Source organism: Arachis ipaensis, chromosome B10 (genome assembly GCF_000816755.2).
Source record: "Arachis ipaensis cultivar K30076 chromosome B10, Araip1.1, whole genome shotgun sequence".
Taxonomy (NCBI): domain Eukaryota; kingdom Viridiplantae; phylum Streptophyta; class Magnoliopsida; order Fabales; family Fabaceae; genus Arachis; species Arachis ipaensis.
In genome coordinates, this window is record NC_029794.2 from 10,989,600 (window position 1) to 11,009,201 (window position 19,602).

A 19,602-nucleotide genomic window follows, 5' to 3' on the forward strand; every position below is an offset into this window, starting at 1 on the left:
TTATTTAATGTTAAAATAATATATATTGATATCGAAAATTAATAATAAAATATAAAAATAATTATTAACGAAAATTATTGAGTTAAGAAATTAACTAACTCAATTGATGATGACAAACACTGATCTAATGTGTTAAACACCCAATTAGCTTTTAATTGTTATGATTAATGTTGCAGGCCAAACTTACAACAACAACAGCCCAATGAGATAGAGTAATTGAAACAAAGATAGTTAGTGAGTTCTCTAGCTAACAAAATCCAAAATAATAAAGCAAAGAATTCAACTAGGCCAGATGGAACATATATTCAATCCAAGTCTAAGAAGTCTCCACCAAGCTGAAGTTCTCCAAAGTCAACGTTCACATAATTTGCTTCGGTCAAAATAAGAAAGAAAAGAGAGAGAGAGAGTCGTTCTCCTTGTTCATTTCACCATAGAAGAAAGAAGCAGAAAGGTAAAACTTAAAAGGTAGTGTCTAATCACTCAAATCAAAGCAAGCTAAGCTAAATCAGAGGATAAAGATAATTTATTTTTATTTGCATGTAATTTACTTTACTCCTTATCTAAATCTTTGCAACTCCAATTTGGGATAAATGGAGAAAGTATTCTCTGATAATCACTGCTCTGAATTAAAAGCTAAAATTATTTTTTGGGGACAAAGCACTTGTTCAAGGGTTTAGATTTGGAATTACCATTGAAATATTTCTCTTTGCTAATCTGAGGTCTTCGGTCAAACAAAATGATCAGCTTTAAAATTCCTAATTTGGGGGTTAATTAAAGAAAGTGAAATGACAAGTCTGGAAAACACACAACTCGAAGAGTTGACTCAGAAGAGATCAACACAGCAACTTGGAAAGAGGTAAAAAATGATAGAGTTAAGGAAAAAAATTTAGGTCCTTATATTTTTTCTTTCTTTCAATTGAGTCCTTTTATTACTTTTAATTTTGTAATTAAATCTTTAATAATATAAAAAATGTTAGAGTTAACAGAATATTTGCAAATTTAAGGTATCCAAAATTAAGAATCTAATTAGATCATTGACTACATATTTTTTTAGAGAAATGTTTTGTTAATCTTAACGTTTTTAATATGAGAAAGATCTAATTATAAAATTAAAAGCAACGAAAAGACTCAATTGAAAAGAAAAAAAAATATAGAGACCAAATTGTAAATTTGGTGAAACTATAGAGACCAACAGAATAATTAAACTTTTTTATTTTAAAACTCAGAGTGGTTGGAAATGGATACGATGGCACCATATAGATAAATTGATTTTTATTTTATATGATTATTTGATATGAATAAAGTTTGTCATTGTTTTTGCTTTTATAATTTAGAACACTTATTTTTTGTGTTAGTATCACTAGGTCTACTTATATTTTTTAATTAACAACGACTCTAATCAGTGACAGATCCAAAAAATTTTGACAGTGGGGGCAAAATATATATAACATAATAATAATTTGGGTTTAGCTAATATGTGTCCTAAAGACATACCTAAAGACATATGACAAACTTAGTATTAGTGGAAGATTTTAAATTTTTTTATTTAATACTACAAAATAAATAGATTAAAAACTTAAATTTTTTGTATTTTCAACAAAAAATATTCTCAATTTGTAATCTTAATATGTACCTTTAGGACACAAGATAAATAAATTCTAATAATTTTTATAATAGAAATATTATACTGCATAAAAATCAGCTATAAAATTATTCATTAACCATTATGTATTTGAGTATAAATATAAAAAACCCAAATGCGCTAAGGGGAGATGAATTTTACCCAAATCCACCAAATGAAAATCTGAGACATTAATCCACTAAAGAAGACTTTTATATAATTCGAATCAATAAAACTCGAATTAGATTTACACATAATTCGAATTGATATAGTTCGAATTACTCCCAAGCATTATTTGAACGTAGTTCGAATCAACTAGCATCGAATTATACATGCATGGTTCGATTTATATTAATTCGAATTACTAAGATCACGTGGCTTAGAGGAGTTCGAATAATCTTGATTCGAATTACTCTCATTTGTTAATTCAAAGTAATTCGAATTGAGTTAATTCGAATTATGTATATATAGTGCGAATGGACTTGATTTGAATTACTGTGAGGCATAGCTCTATATATATGAGGTGTATGTGAGTTGCTCTCAATAGAGGAGTCAGATGGCTGGTGAGGATAGTTTTCTAGTGTTGGTTCACCACAGAGGATCGATTAAGAGAAAAACTTGATCCGGTGTGAAGTTCACCGATAAGGATCATCTCTGTATCATCGCGAGGCCTACGACGAGCTATGATGACCTTGTTAGCTCTGTATTGCTGAAACTTGGTCTGGATGGTGTGAAAAGGGTTAAGAAGTTTTTCTATCGCTTTCCAACCACGGTGCTCCAAGATACCGTGAAGTATGACTGTTTCACGATCGGGAGTGATGAGGACTTGCAGGTCATGTTTCATTGTCGCCGGCAGTTTTCCGAGGTGAGGACACCAGAGCTGTTGGCAAAGTTGGTTGATGTGGTTTCCAGTTCGGGGGGTTCGAACCGGAATACGCACGCTGTAGCCACGGTTTCCGGTTCTAGCTCGAGACCTGCCGTTGCTTCTTCCTCTGTCCCTGCGTAAGAGCCACCGATCCAGCCTGTTGCCTCCCCTTCGTTCGCTGTTGATCTCAGCGGCAATGTCGGCGACGAGGTTGGTACAGGGGAACATCTTCCGACCTCAGTACATTGTGCTACACCAGCTGGTGTTGGAGACGGATTGTTTGATGATCCAGAGGGCAATGATGTTGAGCCGGACCTGATCGCCGATGAGAGCGGCGATGATCTCGTAGCGAGTGACCCAAGAGGGGCTGCAGGTGGATCTAGTTCTGGGACACAACAGTACCCATCCCATTTTTCATCATTGGACCTGGATGCCATGAGGCAGGATGGGCTTCCTGGGCAGGCTGCTGGATTTGGCGCTAGAGATGTGGACGGGTCTGCTGGTATAACAGAGTTCCAGGTTAGTCAGCAGTTTCAGGATAAAGATGAGGCCCTGTTGAGTGTGAAGACTTACAGCATCCGCCGAGGAGTACAGTACAAGGTAGTTGAGTCTGACTATCGCCAGTATGTGGGAAAGTGTTCTGAGTTTGGAAATGGGTGCACATGGTTGATTCGGTTGAGTCTCCGACAGCGCAAGGGCATCTGGGAAGTTAAACAGTACAACGGACCGCATACGTGTCTCGCCACCTCTATCTCCAGCGACTATAGGAGTTTGGATTATCATGTGATAGCGACATTAATTATGCCAATGGTGAGGGCTGATGCATCCGTCAACATCAAGGTGCTCCTAAATGCCACCGCCGCATACTTTGGATTCAAGCCGACGTACAGGAGGTCTGGATGGCGAAGCAGAAGGCTGTTGCCGTCATCTATGGTGACTGGGATGAGTCATACAACGAGCTCCCTAGGTGGGTGTTAGGAGTCCAGTTGACCATGTCTGGTTCAGTAGCAGTCCTTCGGACATGCCTTGTTCGAGTTGGGGGCCAGTTGGACGAGTCTCATGCTTATTTTCATAGGCTGTTCTGGACGTTCCCACCCTGTATCGAGGCATTCCGTCATTGCAAGCCATTGGTGAGTATTGACGGCACCCATCTATATGGTAAGTATGGGGGAACGTTGCTTGTCGCAATTGCACAGGACGGGAACTCCAACATACTCCATGTGGCATTTGCACTAGTTGAGGGTGAGAATGCTGATTCGTGGTCCTTCTTTCTCTCTCACCTCCGTCAGCACGTCACACCACAGCTAGGTCTGCTAGTTATTTCGGACAGGCATAACGGCATCAAGGCTGCGCTTGAGGCTCCTGATGGGGGATGGCTACCTCCGGCTGCATACCGAGCATTCTGCATTCGACATGTAGCAGCCAATTTCGCCCTCACCTTCAAGGGAAAAGACGCTCGGAGGCTTCTTGTGAATGCCGCATATGCAAAGACCGAAGTGGAGTTCGATTACTGGTTTGACATTCTGCGCTCTGAGAATCCGGCGATGTGTGACTGGGAGAACAGGATTGAGTATTCGTTGTGGACACAGTATTGTGATGAGGGGCGCAGATTCGTACACATGACGACCAATATCTCTGAGTGTGTGAACTCAATCCTTAAGGGTGTTAGGAACCTCCCTGTGTGCTCGTTGGTGAAGGCCACATACGGCAGGTTGGCTGAACTATTTGTCCGCAAGGGGAGGGAGGCACAGGCCCAACTGGGTACCGGACAACAATTCAGTCAATACTGGTAAAGTGTATCGAGGCCAATCTGAAGACGGCTATGTGCTTCACGGTGACTGTATATGACAGGGATAACTCGGAATACACAGTGGCAGAGACGACTCCGACTGGTTCGTTCTCACTGGGAAGCTATAGGGTCTCACTGGGTTCTCAGACTTGTGATTGTGAGTACTTCCAGGCACTTCATTTCCCATATTCGCACGTATTGGCATGCTGTGCCTACTCACGTGTTACTTGGCAGCCATACGTCCACCCGGTGTATCGACTTAGTTCGGTTTTCAGTGTATATCAGATGGGATTCACTCCTCCCATCCCGGAGGCTTTCTGGCCACCTTATGCGGACCGACCGTTATACCAGACCCGAATATGAGGCGTGTGAGGGAGGGTCATCCGAGGTCCACTCGGATACGGACCAATATGGATGAAGCAGATCCGAACCGGCCCAAGAGATGTGGCCTCTGTAGGCAACTCGGACACACTCGCCAGAGTTGTCCACAGGCCGGAGGACCCAGTCATCCAGTGTGAAATGAATAGTTCTGTCTGGATTTGTGTTCTACTTTGTATTAGTTTGATCATCTGTACTTTTTTTCTAGAAAAAGATGTACTTGGTTTCCTAACTAGTAAATTTTCAGTGTTGAAAAATCCGTCTTGTAGAAGACATGTATGTTAGATGTGTTAGCTATTATGGAAATAAAATACATAAGTCAATACACATGTTTTCACCGTGACTAATACAGAATAATGCAATGTTAAACTAACTTTTGCATGATCTGATGGACTAACAAAATAAAATACAACACCGATAACGAAACGATATAACATACAATAAAGATCAGGAAATAACATATACAACGATACACAAATCATCTAAAGAGGTGCGACCCCGTGCCACAACGGCGTGGAACTCGTGCCCTATGACCTCTCCAGATAAGGGGCTCCTCGTCCTCGATCTCGTCCTCCTCGTCCTCCAGGGGTGGCTGGGCAGGCGCCCTAGACTGGACATGTATGGGTCTGGATGAGGATAGTCCGGCGACTGAATGTGACGCACTAGTACGTGCGGATGCTGGGGTCCCACCCAAGGCGAAATGCTGAACAGGGCCCACGGAGGGAGGCTCATTCAGATCGACATCTAACGCTGTCTGTGTCCCCGACGTCTGTCCCCGTCGACAGGCAGCCTCATCCTCTTGCATGATGGTCGTGATCTCATCTAGGAAATGTGATCCACCAAAATCCGCGTGAATCCCATCACCGGCAAGAAACTCTGAAAACATGGATCCCGGAATCACCCATGGCGTAGTCTCCTGATGTGCCTGGTCATCAGCTGGAACACCAATGAAGTAATCTCCGAGAGGCCCCTTTCCAAGCCCGTTGTCAACATGACTCGATGGATCTCCCACATCGGATCCATACCACTCTCCACCAAGTCCGCCATGAGCGGGCCTAACACCCCCCACTGCAGCCCCTCCTCCATCGGCATGATCAACACGATCAGGCATATCCTGCCTAGGAGCAGCCCCCCTCCTCTTGCCTCCACGCCCTCGTCGTCGACCACCGCCCCTCCCGGCCTCGTCACCCTCCTCCATAGCCTGGTCCAGCCATCTCCACTCACGCTGGCTACGACGTGTCCCGACTCGTGCTCTCCTCTCAACCCGACGCCTGTCAGAAACGTCGTCAACTCGGTCCATATCTGGAACTCGGCCGGCACCCCTCTGCGTCGCCTCAACCGGAATAGGAATACCTCTCGGATCCCCCAGGTACATCTCAGGTGACAAGAACCTCTTTCCATGCTGATGCCACCAGGTCAAGAACTCATGTGAAGGTCCCGGGTCAGCAACAACGTCGAATCGTAACATGTGGTCCGCACGTTTCTCCCAGTGAAGGTGCCAATGCTGTAAATAGGACAGGAACCAACGGTCACCACCTCTCCCGTCCTTCGACATCAAGAAGTCGATGTTCAGGGCGGGATGCGGGGGAGGCTGTACGCCACCGAACTGCGGTAACACTCTATCAACCTGATGCCACTCAACCACCGCAAAATATATCAGGGACGTCACACACCACCATAACATCGTATGCCGAGGCTCCAAGACCTCCGGATGGACAACCTAGAGGATGTCGGGTGTGCTATAGGGCATCCATATAAACTGAAAAAAGCAAGTCAAATCCATTTGACGAATTCGTTAAACCATATAAACTGAAAGAAGCATTAACTATACATACGAGAATAGCTTACTTACATCCCGAGCCTGTAACAAGTCGATCCTAAGTCGAGCCATCTGCACCCGAGGTCCCTTCTCGCTAATCCCAGGATTGTAACCTGACCACCTGCATAGAAAATTAAACACGGTACTGCATTAGTGAATGATTCTAAAAGGCATAAAATTGCATGAGTAATTGACAATAAATCAAATAAAGATAAATAGTACAATACGATAGTCGTACCTCGAGGCAAGGGGCCAGCTAAACGCATCATACCCAGCAGGCCTAAAACCAGGAAAACGCCAAAAGATCCAAGACTGAAGTAACTGTAACGGCCCAGCTAACTTCACTACATGTCTGTTGGCCACTCGGCACATGCACCAGTACAACCATGCTAGTGCCGCCGACCCTCAGCTATAGCCACCCATCCCCTCAAGCCTAGCCACAAACGGTAACCATCTGATGTGAATACGATTGCCGGACTTGTCAACAAACAGCTGGGTACCCAACAACATCATGATATAGGCACGGGCATAGCGCCTGACCGTCTCCTCATCTGCCCCCTCGGGGCACTCTGCGAAAGTCTCCTGGAACCAGGTACAGTTCACTGCGAACTTTTGTATTTGGTTCGCGGGAGGTAAGACACCAAGCAACTCATGGAACCACTGCCAAGCTGGCCTGCCACCCTCTATGTATACGTGGAAGTCTGTCAGGCAATCACTGACGTAATGTCCGTCCACTGGCAACCCCAACTGGTACGCGACATCCTGAAGTGTGATGGTGCACTCGCCGAACGGTATGTGAAACGTGTGCGTCTCCGGACGCCACTGCTCCACGAATGCACTGACAAGGGGCTCGTCCAATCGGAACCATCTGTCGTTCAGTCTCGCAAGATGGTATAGTCCTGCCATCTGCAAGTACGGGACGTACCTCTCATCAAGTCGCATCCCCTGCTGCCGCCGCATGCTCGATATGCAACGCCGGGGCTGCGCATTACATGAACCGCATAATTAGAACGATTCACAATACCACTAACGGATAAAATTCACGACGTAACCAAGTAACCAAAAAAAAAATGCAATTGGAGATATATTAGTCCACTACGAAAATTGCAAACAAAACCCGCAAACATAGACTGCATCTAAATTCCACATGCAAAAGTAAAAATTCTATTGAACCGCTAGCAAAACCGCAAGCAAAACCGCACACTCAAACCGAATCCAAAATATTAGAAAAATAAACCACATGCAAATCCACTTAATAAAACTACGGGCAAAACCACACATTAAACCACTCATAAAACCACGGGCAAATTAACTAACAAAAACCACGGGCAAATCCACTTACATAAACCGCATGCACTACAACTAACCAAAACCACTGACATAAACCGCCAATAAAACTGCATTTAAAACTGCTATCATAAACCACATGAAATACCGATTTACAATACCACTAACATATACAAATATAATAAACCACCATCATAAACCACTTACCTCGTCGTTGATCACCCCGGCTATATGAGCAACTCCATCCAGTCGATACAGCCTTCCCGGATCGTCCCCCATCGCCTAAGTATGCCGCTACAGACTTTCTCGGGCCAGTTTTGGGTCGCTTTCTCTGGAATTTTGTGGGGTATGAGAATGGAAAACTGATTCGAATGAACTAGGTTCGAACTCCTTATATAGGGCATTCACTTGTAATTCGAATCAACAAAGTTCGAATTACCTTTTGTGCCGAAATGTGAGTAATTCGAATCAATACGTTTCGAATTACAACTTGATGCGATCTGTACGTAATTCGAATCAATTCGATTCGAACTTCTTGATACAAACATCTTCCTACTAATTCGAATTAATATAAATCGAACCATGCATGTATAATTCGATGCTAGTTAATTCGAACTACGTTCGAATAATGCTTGGGAGTAATTCGAACTATATCAATTCGAATTATGTGTAAATCTAATTCGAATTTTATTGATTCGAATTATATAAAAGTCTTCTTTGGTGGATTGATGTCTCAGATTTTCATTCGGCGGATTTGGGTAAAATTCATCTCCCCTTGGCGCATTTGGGGTTTTTTACCCTAATTATTGTTTAATTTATTTTCAATATGGATTTTGTATTTCAATATATATTCTATACGAGTAATTACTTTTTATGTACATATAGCATAATTATTGTTATAATTATATTTTATTATTATAAATCTATTGAAATAAAAAGAGAATTTTTTTTTAACATTTAAAAAAAAAGATTAAATACATGTTGCTGTAAAAGGTAAACTTTAAAGTGGATATGTACGCTTAGAGGCACATAATAAAAAATGTCCCATTTTCGTAAAATTAAAAAAAATCTACAATAAACTCATCCAAACAGCGGCCACATCTCCATGCTATATCAACGGAGATAGGGATGGCAAAAATCCCCAGCGGGGCGGGTATCCGCGGGGATTTACCCGTCACGGGGCGGATATGGGGACGATTTTGTACCCGCGGGGATGGGGGACGGGGGGGGCGGGGATAGAGGTCCCCGCCCCGTGGAGACCCGTTTAAACCCCGTTTATGTAAAAAGACTAGAATACCCCATTTGTGTGTATTGTGATTTTGTTAAGTATAATTTATATGATTATAATTAAGCATTTGTTATCATCTTCATTATCTTTGTTTGCTTTTTCTGTTATAATTATTATGATTTGGTTAAGCATTTGTTATAATTATTTTGAAATTTTTATTATTTTACTTTGATTTTGAATTTTTGGTTAAGTATTTGAGTGCTATACATGTAATTCATAATATTAAAGTAGATATTGATGTAAGTAAAATACTAAATTATATACAATACAGCTGATTTTGCTGCACATGTAAGTGAGGAATCCGCATTTATTGATACAAAGAGTGAGTTGGATTATTATCTTGAAGAGAGACCGGTACCACAAACTGAACATGATTTTGATATCTTAAATTGGTGGAAGTCAAATGGGGCGAAGTTTCCTACTTTGCAAGCTATTGCTAGGGATTTTTTGGCGATTCCTATCTCTACCGTTGCCTCTGAATCTTCATTTAGTACGGGTGGTCGATTTGTTACACCACATCGTAGTAGGTTGCGTCCGGACACATTAGAGGCTCTAATGTGTAATCAAGATTGGCTTTGGAATGAACTTGGCACCACAACTAACATAGGATTTGAGTGCTACACAATTCATAATATTGAAGGAGATGTTGACGTAAGTAAACTATTAAATTACATATAACACACTATGTTTTTATATTATTGACTTATTGAGTTATTATATGATTTTAACTTTAAATTGTTTTCTTGTCGATGTAGGATTCAAGTAAGTCGGAATCTACCATCACTACCATTACAGGATGAAAGAAAGATTGAGACGGTGGAATTATGTTTTTGTGATGTCATGTACTTTATTTAGTTGTTTATGAATATGGTAGTTTGTTTATGTAATATTTGGTTGTTTATGGATATGTTTGAATGTTTATGTTTGTTGTTATTTCTATTTAAGTCTTTAAAGACTATGGATATTATGTTTGTAATGGCAATTGAGAATTATCTTTGATTTTCCCTAATTTTTTTTAATTTTTATTAATTTTTATAAAAATCCGCGGATATCCGTGGAGACCCAGGTCCCCGGCGGATATGGAGTCCCCGTTACCCGTCATAGGGACGGGGCGGGGACGGGGACATATATTGGGGCAGGGGGCATGTCCCCGCCCCCATGGGGACCCGTTGCCATCCCTAAACGGAGACCAATAACATTAACCGGCTAGCCAAGCTGAAAGGACTAGTGTCTCTTAGCGTATCATGCTTTTTCAAGAGTAGATAGGTATACACGTGTTGCATTGCTGTTATCTGAAGAGAAATATCTGTAAATCTAAAGATTTACATCTTTACTGTAGAACGACCCACAATAAAAACCATAAGTAATTTGAAGTTTATTCCAACTTTCTTTTTTCGGTTTGATAAAGTGAAAAGCTAATAGTGCCTGAATAAGGCACATGCAAGAGCCATAAATATCTTATTCGTACCATACAACATTGATTGACATATATATATATATATAAGGCAATAATGTTATTCGTACACCAAAATCAATCACTAAAATCAGTCACCAACATATTTGTGTATAAATACATATGTAGTTTAATTTATTTTCAATATATATTTTATACTAGTGACTGACTTTAGTGACTGATTTTGGTATACACATAGCATAGTCGATATTTACAATACAGAAAAATGAAACAGGTCCACTGAAACTCATTGCATGTGTCCAAATTTGTTGACCTTAAATTTCCCAAAGCTATGCCTACCAATACCATTGAGGGGAGGAACTTCACCTTCCACATTAAACATTTTTTTTCTGTTCTTGGAAAATGTCTCATATTCAGATTCAGATTCAGCACTTTGAGCCTTCTGTTGTTGGATTTCTATAACGGGTTTCTTAGGAGATGAAATGAAACGTGGCTTGATACCCTCTAGCTCTGGATCCGGTAAAAATTTGTATGGTACCTTCTTTGGATCCATCTTTCTAAAGGTAATGGAAATTCTGCAAAATTCATTCAAATATTTAAGAACTAATACACCGGAAAAAGAATAGAAAAGGACATTAAATTTTAGACCTTTTAGACTTGACAGATGGAATACAATGCTTAGCAATATTAGCTCCATTGCCATTAATGACAAACACTGACCTGCATGATTAAAATGACAAATAAAATTGGCAATGAACATGATCAAAAGAACCACATTAAACTTTACCTACCATAGTATAACACTAATCCATATAGAAACAGGAGTCATGGTCTTTTTATTAGAGTAAACAGTCGTACATTTTGGTCCCCCACAATCTTTATTGGTTAGAAGTGTTCGAGAAGTACTCTTATTAGACAAATTAGTCACTTTATTGCTTTCAATCAAATTTTTAACATATATATTAGACAAATAACAATTTGGTTCCAAAAATATCATTATAAGACAAATTAATTAATTTTAAATTGTCAGAAACCAGTTTTTGGAACTTTGAATAAAAATTTATCAGAAAACAAAGTATCTATTATTTCTTAGAATTAATACAAAGGTTTACTCTTTTTATTCCTATTCGTGAGAATAGAAGAATACAAAAACACAATCTTACCCGACGGGCAAAGGAATGGAAGCCGGTCCGGAAAACTCTCCGGGACTAAGTGCCTGCAAATTTTTTCCAAAGAGTATGTCACACTGATTCAAGAATGACACGGTATAAAATGGCCTCAGAAAATCGTGGTGATCGATATGAGGTGGAATGCAGTCCCCTTCATCATAGATGTTCACAATGCAACTATCAGGAATGCAGGTGGAAGGAACAATGTTCCACCTAACCATTCTCTTTATCATTTGCTTGAACAAAGATGGTAAAGGATCAACTTCTTCATCTTTGACAATTCCCGGAGAATTTCCTTTTTTATCCTGTAAAATTTTGTTAAGAAATAACTAACACATCATGCAACTGAGACTATATATTAATAATAGTATTATAAGTTACTATATGTAATTATTGTTAATTAGGCACTCTTTAAGTACTCTTTTAAGTACTCTAATTTATATAACTTGTTAGAATAAGTTTATTAGGGTTTAGGTGTTTGATGCTGTATGTAGTGAGTAAAGGTGTATATATAAATGATGGTAATAATAAAAGTATGTGATTTCATACCTTAACTATTTCTCTTTTCTTCTTTCAGAATTTTTTTCATATGATGTTTGCTCCACTTTTTCACTACTCACTTTGAATAGAATTTTCTTACATCATACAGGAAAGTACATTACATTACATTCATTATAGATTGTAACATATAATAAAATAGAATACCTCTGCATAATTGTAACAGCAACCAAATTGAATTGTGACGCGCCCTTTACCTCGCATCCACTTTTTAGGCTTTGAATATGTGCGTTCTGTAAACAAAATAGGCCAAATAATTTAGTTGTAACAATTTTATAAGATGAAGCAGGATTTTAAGGAATAAAATGAAGCAGATTAGAAACATATATATCTATATATACCTTTAAGCTTCCCTTGCATTCCCCTCCATTGTAATCTGTATATACACTCAACAATTTTCCTCTGCTCCATAGGATTGAAAACCTGAGTATGAAGTTCAAGTCCTTGGAGCACATTAATCGATTTCCCATCTACCCTTTCAATGAGGCTAAAGTCCTTCTTACATTGAACTTGGGAATACCTTATACACTCTTTTTGTTTATCCAATTCTTCATTTCCAAATTTAGAATCCCCACCAATCCCGTCGTTTATCCACAACTCGAAATCAGATTGTTTGCTACCCAAGGATTCAGGTGAAGAAGAATCAAAATGGTGTCCATTACTCGAACTATCCTTCTGCTTTCGGTTCCTTTTACTATAAGATTCTGAGTTTGAAGAACTTCCATTCACATGGTTGTCTCTTATATCTCTAGAAGACTCCAAGCCTTCATCAAGGTATAGCGTCCCATTCAACTTTCCTGCATTTAATTTTGGTAAGCATTGCTTAAATTAATCACCAAACACAACCAATATTTTCGGATAATCATTTGTGTATTACTGTGAATATATTTTTAACAAACTATGAGAACAATCAAATATCTCGTGTGATAATAACCAATCTCGTTTACAAGAACAAAAAGTGTGTACTAAATCATTAGGAAAGACAAAAAAAAAAAAAAGCATAATTAAAAAAAGTAATTAGCTGATTTATCTGACTTGTGAGTGTGAATGTTAGAAAAAAATTATGTAGTAGTTGCTTACTAGTTAGCATAAGATAGAAAGATAGAAAAGAGTCACAAAAAGAAAAAGTTCTAGATACTTTTGTTACGAAGGAGTGTAAGGCGGTGATGCAAAAGATGGTGGCAGTGATGGCAGAAACCGTCAGAGAGAAGGTTGAGTATTTCATGGTCGGAGGACGAGCTCAACAGCTTCTCCATTTGCAACAGTCTTGAGAGAGAAAGAGAGAGAGAAAGTGAAGTTGACTGAGTGAGGAAGGTGAAGGGCGGGTGCCAAGTAAAGTCTACGCAGAGAGAAATAAGGTAGCGCACACTTACAACTTACAACTCACAAACACTTTAAGCTGCTAGGTTTGCTCCCGATTTATTCATTCTAGGGTAACATCTAAATTGGCCTTAAATTCGAATTACACTTTTTTATCGATTCGAATTGGTACATTGTTCCCATTTAAAATGTTTTAAGAGAAAGCCATAAAGAAAGGGAAGAGTGTTTAGCTTTTTTCTGAGGGTATGTATAATTGGAAACAACTCATTCGAACTATTCTAAGATTACATATATGCATAATTTGAATTGGCCAAATTTAAATTGAAAAAGTATGAAAAGCCAATAGAATATTTGTACAGTATATACAATAGGGTTTAGAGAGTAATAGAGATATAACCATTAGTATTACTTTTTCTCTTCAGTTGAAACTCTTGGGATGAGTAGTATCATGACATGGTATTAGAGCACCAGATCCGAAAAATCAAGAGTTCAATCTTTAGTGAACCCCAAAATCACTTGGTGATTCAAGTAACATTTTTTACTTTGGTAGAATTGTATAATTTTATCCTCCATTTGGTTTAATTTCGTATTTTACCCTAAATTAGATATAATCTTATTTAGTTCTTAAAATTTAGAGTGTTTTATTTGAATTTAAAAAATTTTATTTAACTTTAATATACATCCTGCAAACAAGAGAAACATGCCAGTGAGAAGAAGGATATAAGACAATGGATACTTAAGAAGAAGATGATTTACAAACCCACCTAAAAAGAAAGTAATTCACAATATAAGATTGCAATACAGATACAGGTGATCTACACTATCAATGCAATTTATAACATAACCAACCTTCAAAATCCTGAAAGCCAAGCATTATATCGATCATCACTAAAATGGAAAGAGGCAATCCAATAACACGGTACCAACATCAACACTCAATGAATACATGAATCCTTCATGCCACTTCCATTTCCCAAATATATTGAGATACTACAGTACACAAAACAATCTAAACTCATTGGAAGTATTAACTCTGCTTCTATTTCAAGCATCCATTGAACCAAATAGTTACTTGCTCAAAATCAAAACCCAAAAGAATGCAACTAAGAAGATAGATAATTATTTAATATCAGTGATTTGTAGACTATATAGAACTCATAATCATTAGCTTCATCTATGTCTCAGTGATCCTACTGCATACCTCACCAGACTCCACCAAGATCACGTGCGGAGTAAAACCTATCCCACCAGCTCCTGCACATTTCAATAAAGAAAGCCATTAATCGATAACCAACGAACCAATGACATTTAAAAAGAAAATTACTTCAAACAAATAATAGTACCAAGCGCATCCATCTGCTTCTTGCCGGAGCCAGGAGGCCTCCCTCTGTGCTTCTTGGCCAGAGGCTCCGATGAGGGGGTTGCGCCACCGCCACCAGAACCTCCGGCAGAGGAATCGGCGCGTGGTGGTGCTGCGGGAGAGGGAGAGGCGTGGGTGGTAGAGAGTCCCAAGGCAATGTTGCCGTCTGGGGAGTACTTCCGGGGTCGGCCCCTCTTCTTCTTGGCGGCGGAGGCGGAGTCGGTGGTGGGGAATCCGCAGGGCTTAAGGGCGGAAGAGGAACCGTCGTAAAGCGCGACGGTGTTGTTGTTATCGTTAGCGGCGTTGCCGTTGTTGTTGGTTGGTGATTGGTGGTGGTGTTGGTGCTGGTGCTGGTGCTGGTGGTGCTGTTGGTGGAGGTTGTGGCGGTGGTGATGGTGTTGGTGGTGGAGGAGGTAATTGTGTTGGTAGTGGTGAGGGTATTTTTGTCCAAAAAAAATAAAAGGACGATTTTAATACGAAAAAAAAAACGTTAAGGATGATTCTAAATCGAAAATTAGATGTGGGACGGTTTCGATTCTGGCTGAAAACCTTTGGGACCAAAACCATACTTAACCCTAATATTTTTTGTCATTGATATGTGAACTATTCAGTCTCATAAAAATAAAAATTTAAAGTCAAAAAATATATTTTTTTTTGTTTAAGACCTCATAATTCTTTTGAAAAGATTATTAGAAACTGAGTTGAGTATTCTTTTTTTTTTTCCAAAGATAATAGGTTATATTTTATTAATTATTAAAAAATAAAATACAAAGATGTCCAAAAGCAGGACAACATAATAAAAGGTGGGGGTTTCCCAAAAACACTACACTGAAGGTATTCATCCAACGGTGCGTGGTCGAAAAACGAAGAAAAATCTTAAAGAAGAAATAATGATAAATCAAATTGAATGCAACTAAGAGCTTGTCTCATGGAGATGACGACCTAAACTGGGAGTTCTTTGGATTTTACGGAGCAACTTGACAGAGCTTGCTAGAATGGCAGACGGCATAGAAGTAGAACCTTCAAAAATCAACTGGTTGTGAGCTTTCCAGCAGTTCCAACAAATGATAACAAGCAATTGAGGATTACGATCAGCATTCTTCAACGGGTTAAGTATCTCTGTTGATGCAGTCCACCATGTCCAAAAGTCGTTAGAACTCTGAGGGGGAAGACAGTCACGAAGATAACTCTGAGACCATACGTCTTTAATTCTAGAACAATCGATCAAACAATGAGTGACTGTTTCCGTTGCTTCATGACAGCAGGGGCATATTGGTGATATAGATGGGATGCGGTGATGAATCTGAGCAAGCACCGGAAGTCAGCCATGGAGAGCTTTCCAGATAAATAGCTTAATTTTGTGAGGCAAGTTCAACTTCCATAGATCAATCCACGGCTTTTTCTGCTGCATATAATTAGGGCAAAGCTCCAAAGGCGGATGGTAAAATAAATAGCCAATTCTGTAACCTGAAGCTGTATCATATTGCTTGGATTTGTTCAAATCCCATTGCAATTTGTCCCTACTCTGCTGAATTTTAACTGACAAAATCCTGTTTGCAACGTCTTGGGGAAATAATTCTTGAATGAGATTCTGATTCCAATTTCTATCTTCAGTAATTAGATCTTTAACTCTTGGAACCAACTCAGAAATAGCCTGTCTATTTGGCATGTCAGAAATCATTAAAGGATACGGAGGAGGCAGCCAAGGATCCTCAAAGGTTCGGATATTCTCTCCAGTACCCACAGCCCAATTAAGACCTTTTTCAACAATCTTTCGGCCTTCCAGTATGCTCCTCCATCCCCAAGAAGGTAAGACTCCAATTTCTGCCGTTATAGCATTACCATTGCTAAAGTATTTACCTCTTAGTATTTTGGATAATAAGGAAGTAGGCTGTGTTACAAGTCGCCAAAACTGTTTGCCTAAAAGCGCCAGATTTTGGATTCTGAGATCTTTAAATCCAAGGCCTCCTTCTTTTCGTGGGCGAGTCATAGTGTCCCAGCTAATCCAAGCCATCCGTCTTTCAGAACCTTTTTGTCCCCACCAAAACTGAGAAAGTAGAGAGTGAATTTCTGAAATTAAACCATCAGGCAACTTGAAGCAAGACAATGTATAAATAGGAATAGCTTCTCCCACTGCCTTAAGCAATATGTGTCTACCACCTGACGAAAGAAGATTGTGCTTCCACCCTTGGATTCTTTTTCGAATCTTTTCTTTGATCATACTAAAAGAAGCCTTTTTCGATTTAGAGACTGTAGAAGGCAAACCAAGGTATTTATCCTGAGCCCCAATATGATTAATATTCATAGAGTTAGCCAGTAGTGTACGAGTAGTGGAGGAAGTGTTGTGGCTAAAGAATGCAGCAGATTTATTAAGATTTACCCTCTGACCACTGATGCTTTCATAAGAATTCAATAAATGCAGGATATTTGAACATGCTTCAGGATTAGCCTTACAGAATAAGATGGAATCATCAGCAAATAGGAGGTGGTTGACCTTGGGACATCGCCTATTGATGAGCAGATATTTTATACGCTTTTTGGGGATAATTTCATATAGTTTTGAGTATGTTTTAGTTAGTTTTTAGTCTATTTTCATTAGTTTTTAGGAAAAATTCATATTTCTGGACTTTACTATGAGTTGTGTGTTTTTTTGTAATTTCAGGTATTTTTCTGGCTAAAATTGAAGGAGCTGAGCAAAAATCTTATTCAGGCTGAAAAAGGACTGCTGATGCTGTTGGATTCTGACCTCCCTGCACTCAAAGTGGATTTTCTGGAGCTACAGAACTTGAAATGGCATGCTTCCAATTGCGTTGGAAAGTAGACATCCAGGGCTTTCCCGCAATATATAATAACATGAGAATCCGGAAAGTCTAAATCTTGTCTGTGGTATTCCGAGTAGGATTCAAGGATTGAATGACTGTGACGAGCTTCAAACTCCTGAAGGCTGGGCGTTAGTGATAGACGCAAAAGGATAGTAAATCCTATTCCAACCGGATCGAGAACCAACCGGTGATTAGCCGTGCTGTGACACAGCGCGTGAGCGTAGTTTTCACTGGAAGGATGGAAGGTAGCCATTGACAACGGTGATCCACCAACACACAGCTTGCCATAGGAAGACGTGCGTGCGTGAACAAGAAGACAGTGGAAAGCAGAGATTCAGAAGACAAAGCATCTCCAAAACTCCAACACATTCTCCATTACTGCATAACAAGTAACCTTTAATCCATGCTCTATTGTTTATTTGCAATTCAACTGATAAACATAATTGACTTCTTGACTAAGATTTATAAGATAACCATAGATTGCTTCAAACCAACAATCTCCGTGAGATTCGACCCTTACTTACGTGAGGTATTACTTGGACGACCCAGTGCACTTGCTGGTCAGTGGTACGAGTTGTGAAAAGTGTGATTCATAATTCGTGCACCAAGTTTTTGGCGCCGTTGCCGGGGATTGTTCGTGTTTGAACAACTGACGGATTATTTTGTTGCTTAGATTAGGAAAATTTTTCTTTTTGGTTTAGAGTCTCTTATTATTGTTCTTGGTTAAAAATATCCTTCTTTAAAACAAGTGTTACATTTACTGCCCAATTGGCTAGAGCGTTAGTCTAAGCCCGTGACAGTTTGGTACACTCTTTTTAAAATCTTTTTCAAAAATAATATTTTTTTCTATTAAATCCTGTGCCAAACTCTAAGTTTGGTGTTTTCTTGTTGATTTCCCTTTGGTTTTCGAAAATTTTATTTTGGTTTTCAAAAAATTTTAAGTTTGGTGTTCTTCCTTCATGTTCTTGTACCTTGTGAATCTTCAAAGTGTTCTTGAGTTTTAACAAGCTGCTGAATTCAATCAGCAATTAGACTTTCTAACAAAGCAGCTAGCCGAATTTAAAGACAGGTTACAAGAGACAAGGATGGCTAATATACATATGGACGAACAGTTTAAGCAAACAAAGCAGCAGCTATCAAGGCAAATAGCAGAAGAATGCCAAGCAGTTCAACTAAGAAGTGGGAAAATATTAAATACCCCACCTCAAGGCAGCAAAAAGCTAAGAAATGAGCAAACCACCTAAAATTCACCTGAGGACAGTAAGAGCCCAGGGAAAAGTAATTCTGGAACTGAAACACCAGAGAATTGGTGGAAGGCTGGCGCTGAACGCCCAGACCATGCTCAGGACTGGCGTTCAACGCCAGAAACAAGGCAGGACTGGCGTTCAACGCCAGAAATGGGCAAAAATCTGGCGTTGAACGCCCAAAATGGGCAAAATCTGGCGCTGAACGCCCAAAATAGGCACAATTCTGGCGTTCAGACGCCAGGAGCAGACAAGGAGCTGGCGTCCAGTTTCACTCCAGCTTCTAACTCTGGCACTCAATTGCCAGTGAGGGACCAGACACACGCAAATGCTGATAACAACCCCTCTAAAAAGGCTTCTTCAACCACTTCTGTAGGCAATAAACCTGCAGCGACTAAGGTTGAAGAATATAAAACCAAGATACCTTATCCTCAAAAACTCCGAAAAGAGGAGCAGGATAAGCAATTTGCTCGCTTTGCAGACTATCTCAGGACTCTTGAAATAAAGATTCCATTTGCAGAAGCACTTGAGCAAATACCTTCTTATGCCAAGTTCATGAAAGAGATCTTGAGTCATAAAAAGGATTGGAGAGAAACAGAAAGAGTTCTCCTCACTGAAGAATGCAGTGCAGTCATTCTGAAAAGCTTTCCTGAAAAGCTTAAAGACCC

At 39.6% G+C, this 19,602-nt stretch overlaps 4 protein-coding genes across 5 annotated transcripts in view; 1 reads left to right on the top strand and 3 right to left on the bottom strand.

The window, feature by feature from the left end:
• The window catches only part of LOC107624006 (phosphatidylinositol 4-phosphate 5-kinase 7), a 27,229-nt gene extending 16,650 nt beyond the window's left edge, over nt 1–10,579 (bottom strand). The window contains exons 1-2 of the mRNA XM_021114786.1: nt 10,534–10,579; nt 8,306–8,311 (exon numbers count right to left, since the gene is read on the bottom strand). The gene's annotated coding sequence lies outside the window, so the exon portion shown is untranslated. The remainder of the gene's footprint in view (nt 1–8,305; nt 8,312–10,533) is intronic.
• On the top strand, nt 8,888–9,954 carry LOC107620116 (zinc finger BED domain-containing protein RICESLEEPER 2-like). Its single transcript, XM_016322332.1, has 3 exons — nt 8,888–8,912; nt 9,319–9,698; nt 9,803–9,954. The coding sequence occupies exons 1-3, from the start codon at nt 8,888–8,890 to the stop codon at nt 9,845–9,847; spliced, it is 450 nt and encodes a 149-aa protein (XP_016177818.1). The 3' UTR covers nt 9,848–9,954.
• On the bottom strand, nt 10,644–13,614 carry LOC107623972. Of its 2 annotated transcripts, XM_016326392.2 has the most exons (6): nt 13,327–13,564; nt 12,530–12,985; nt 12,336–12,421; nt 11,625–11,935; nt 11,110–11,181; nt 10,644–11,036 (listed from the first exon to the last, which is right to left on the bottom strand). In XM_016326392.2, the coding sequence occupies exons 1-6, from the start codon at nt 13,442–13,444 to the stop codon at nt 10,748–10,750; spliced, it is 1,332 nt and encodes a 443-aa protein (XP_016181878.1). In that variant the 5' UTR covers nt 13,445–13,564; the 3' UTR covers nt 10,644–10,747. The 2 variants fall into 2 exon arrangements, with proteins under 2 accessions (XP_016181878.1, XP_016181879.1); XM_016326393.2 differs by lacking the exon at nt 11,110–11,181 and having other exon boundaries at nt 13,327–13,614.
• Nucleotides 14,221–15,260, bottom strand: LOC107620117 (AT-hook motif nuclear-localized protein 13; the record flags this gene model as incomplete). Its single annotated transcript, XM_021114441.1, has 2 exons — nt 14,221–14,762; nt 14,852–15,260. Coding segments are annotated over 2 exons (489 nt in total), but the record flags the coding sequence as incomplete, so codon positions are not given.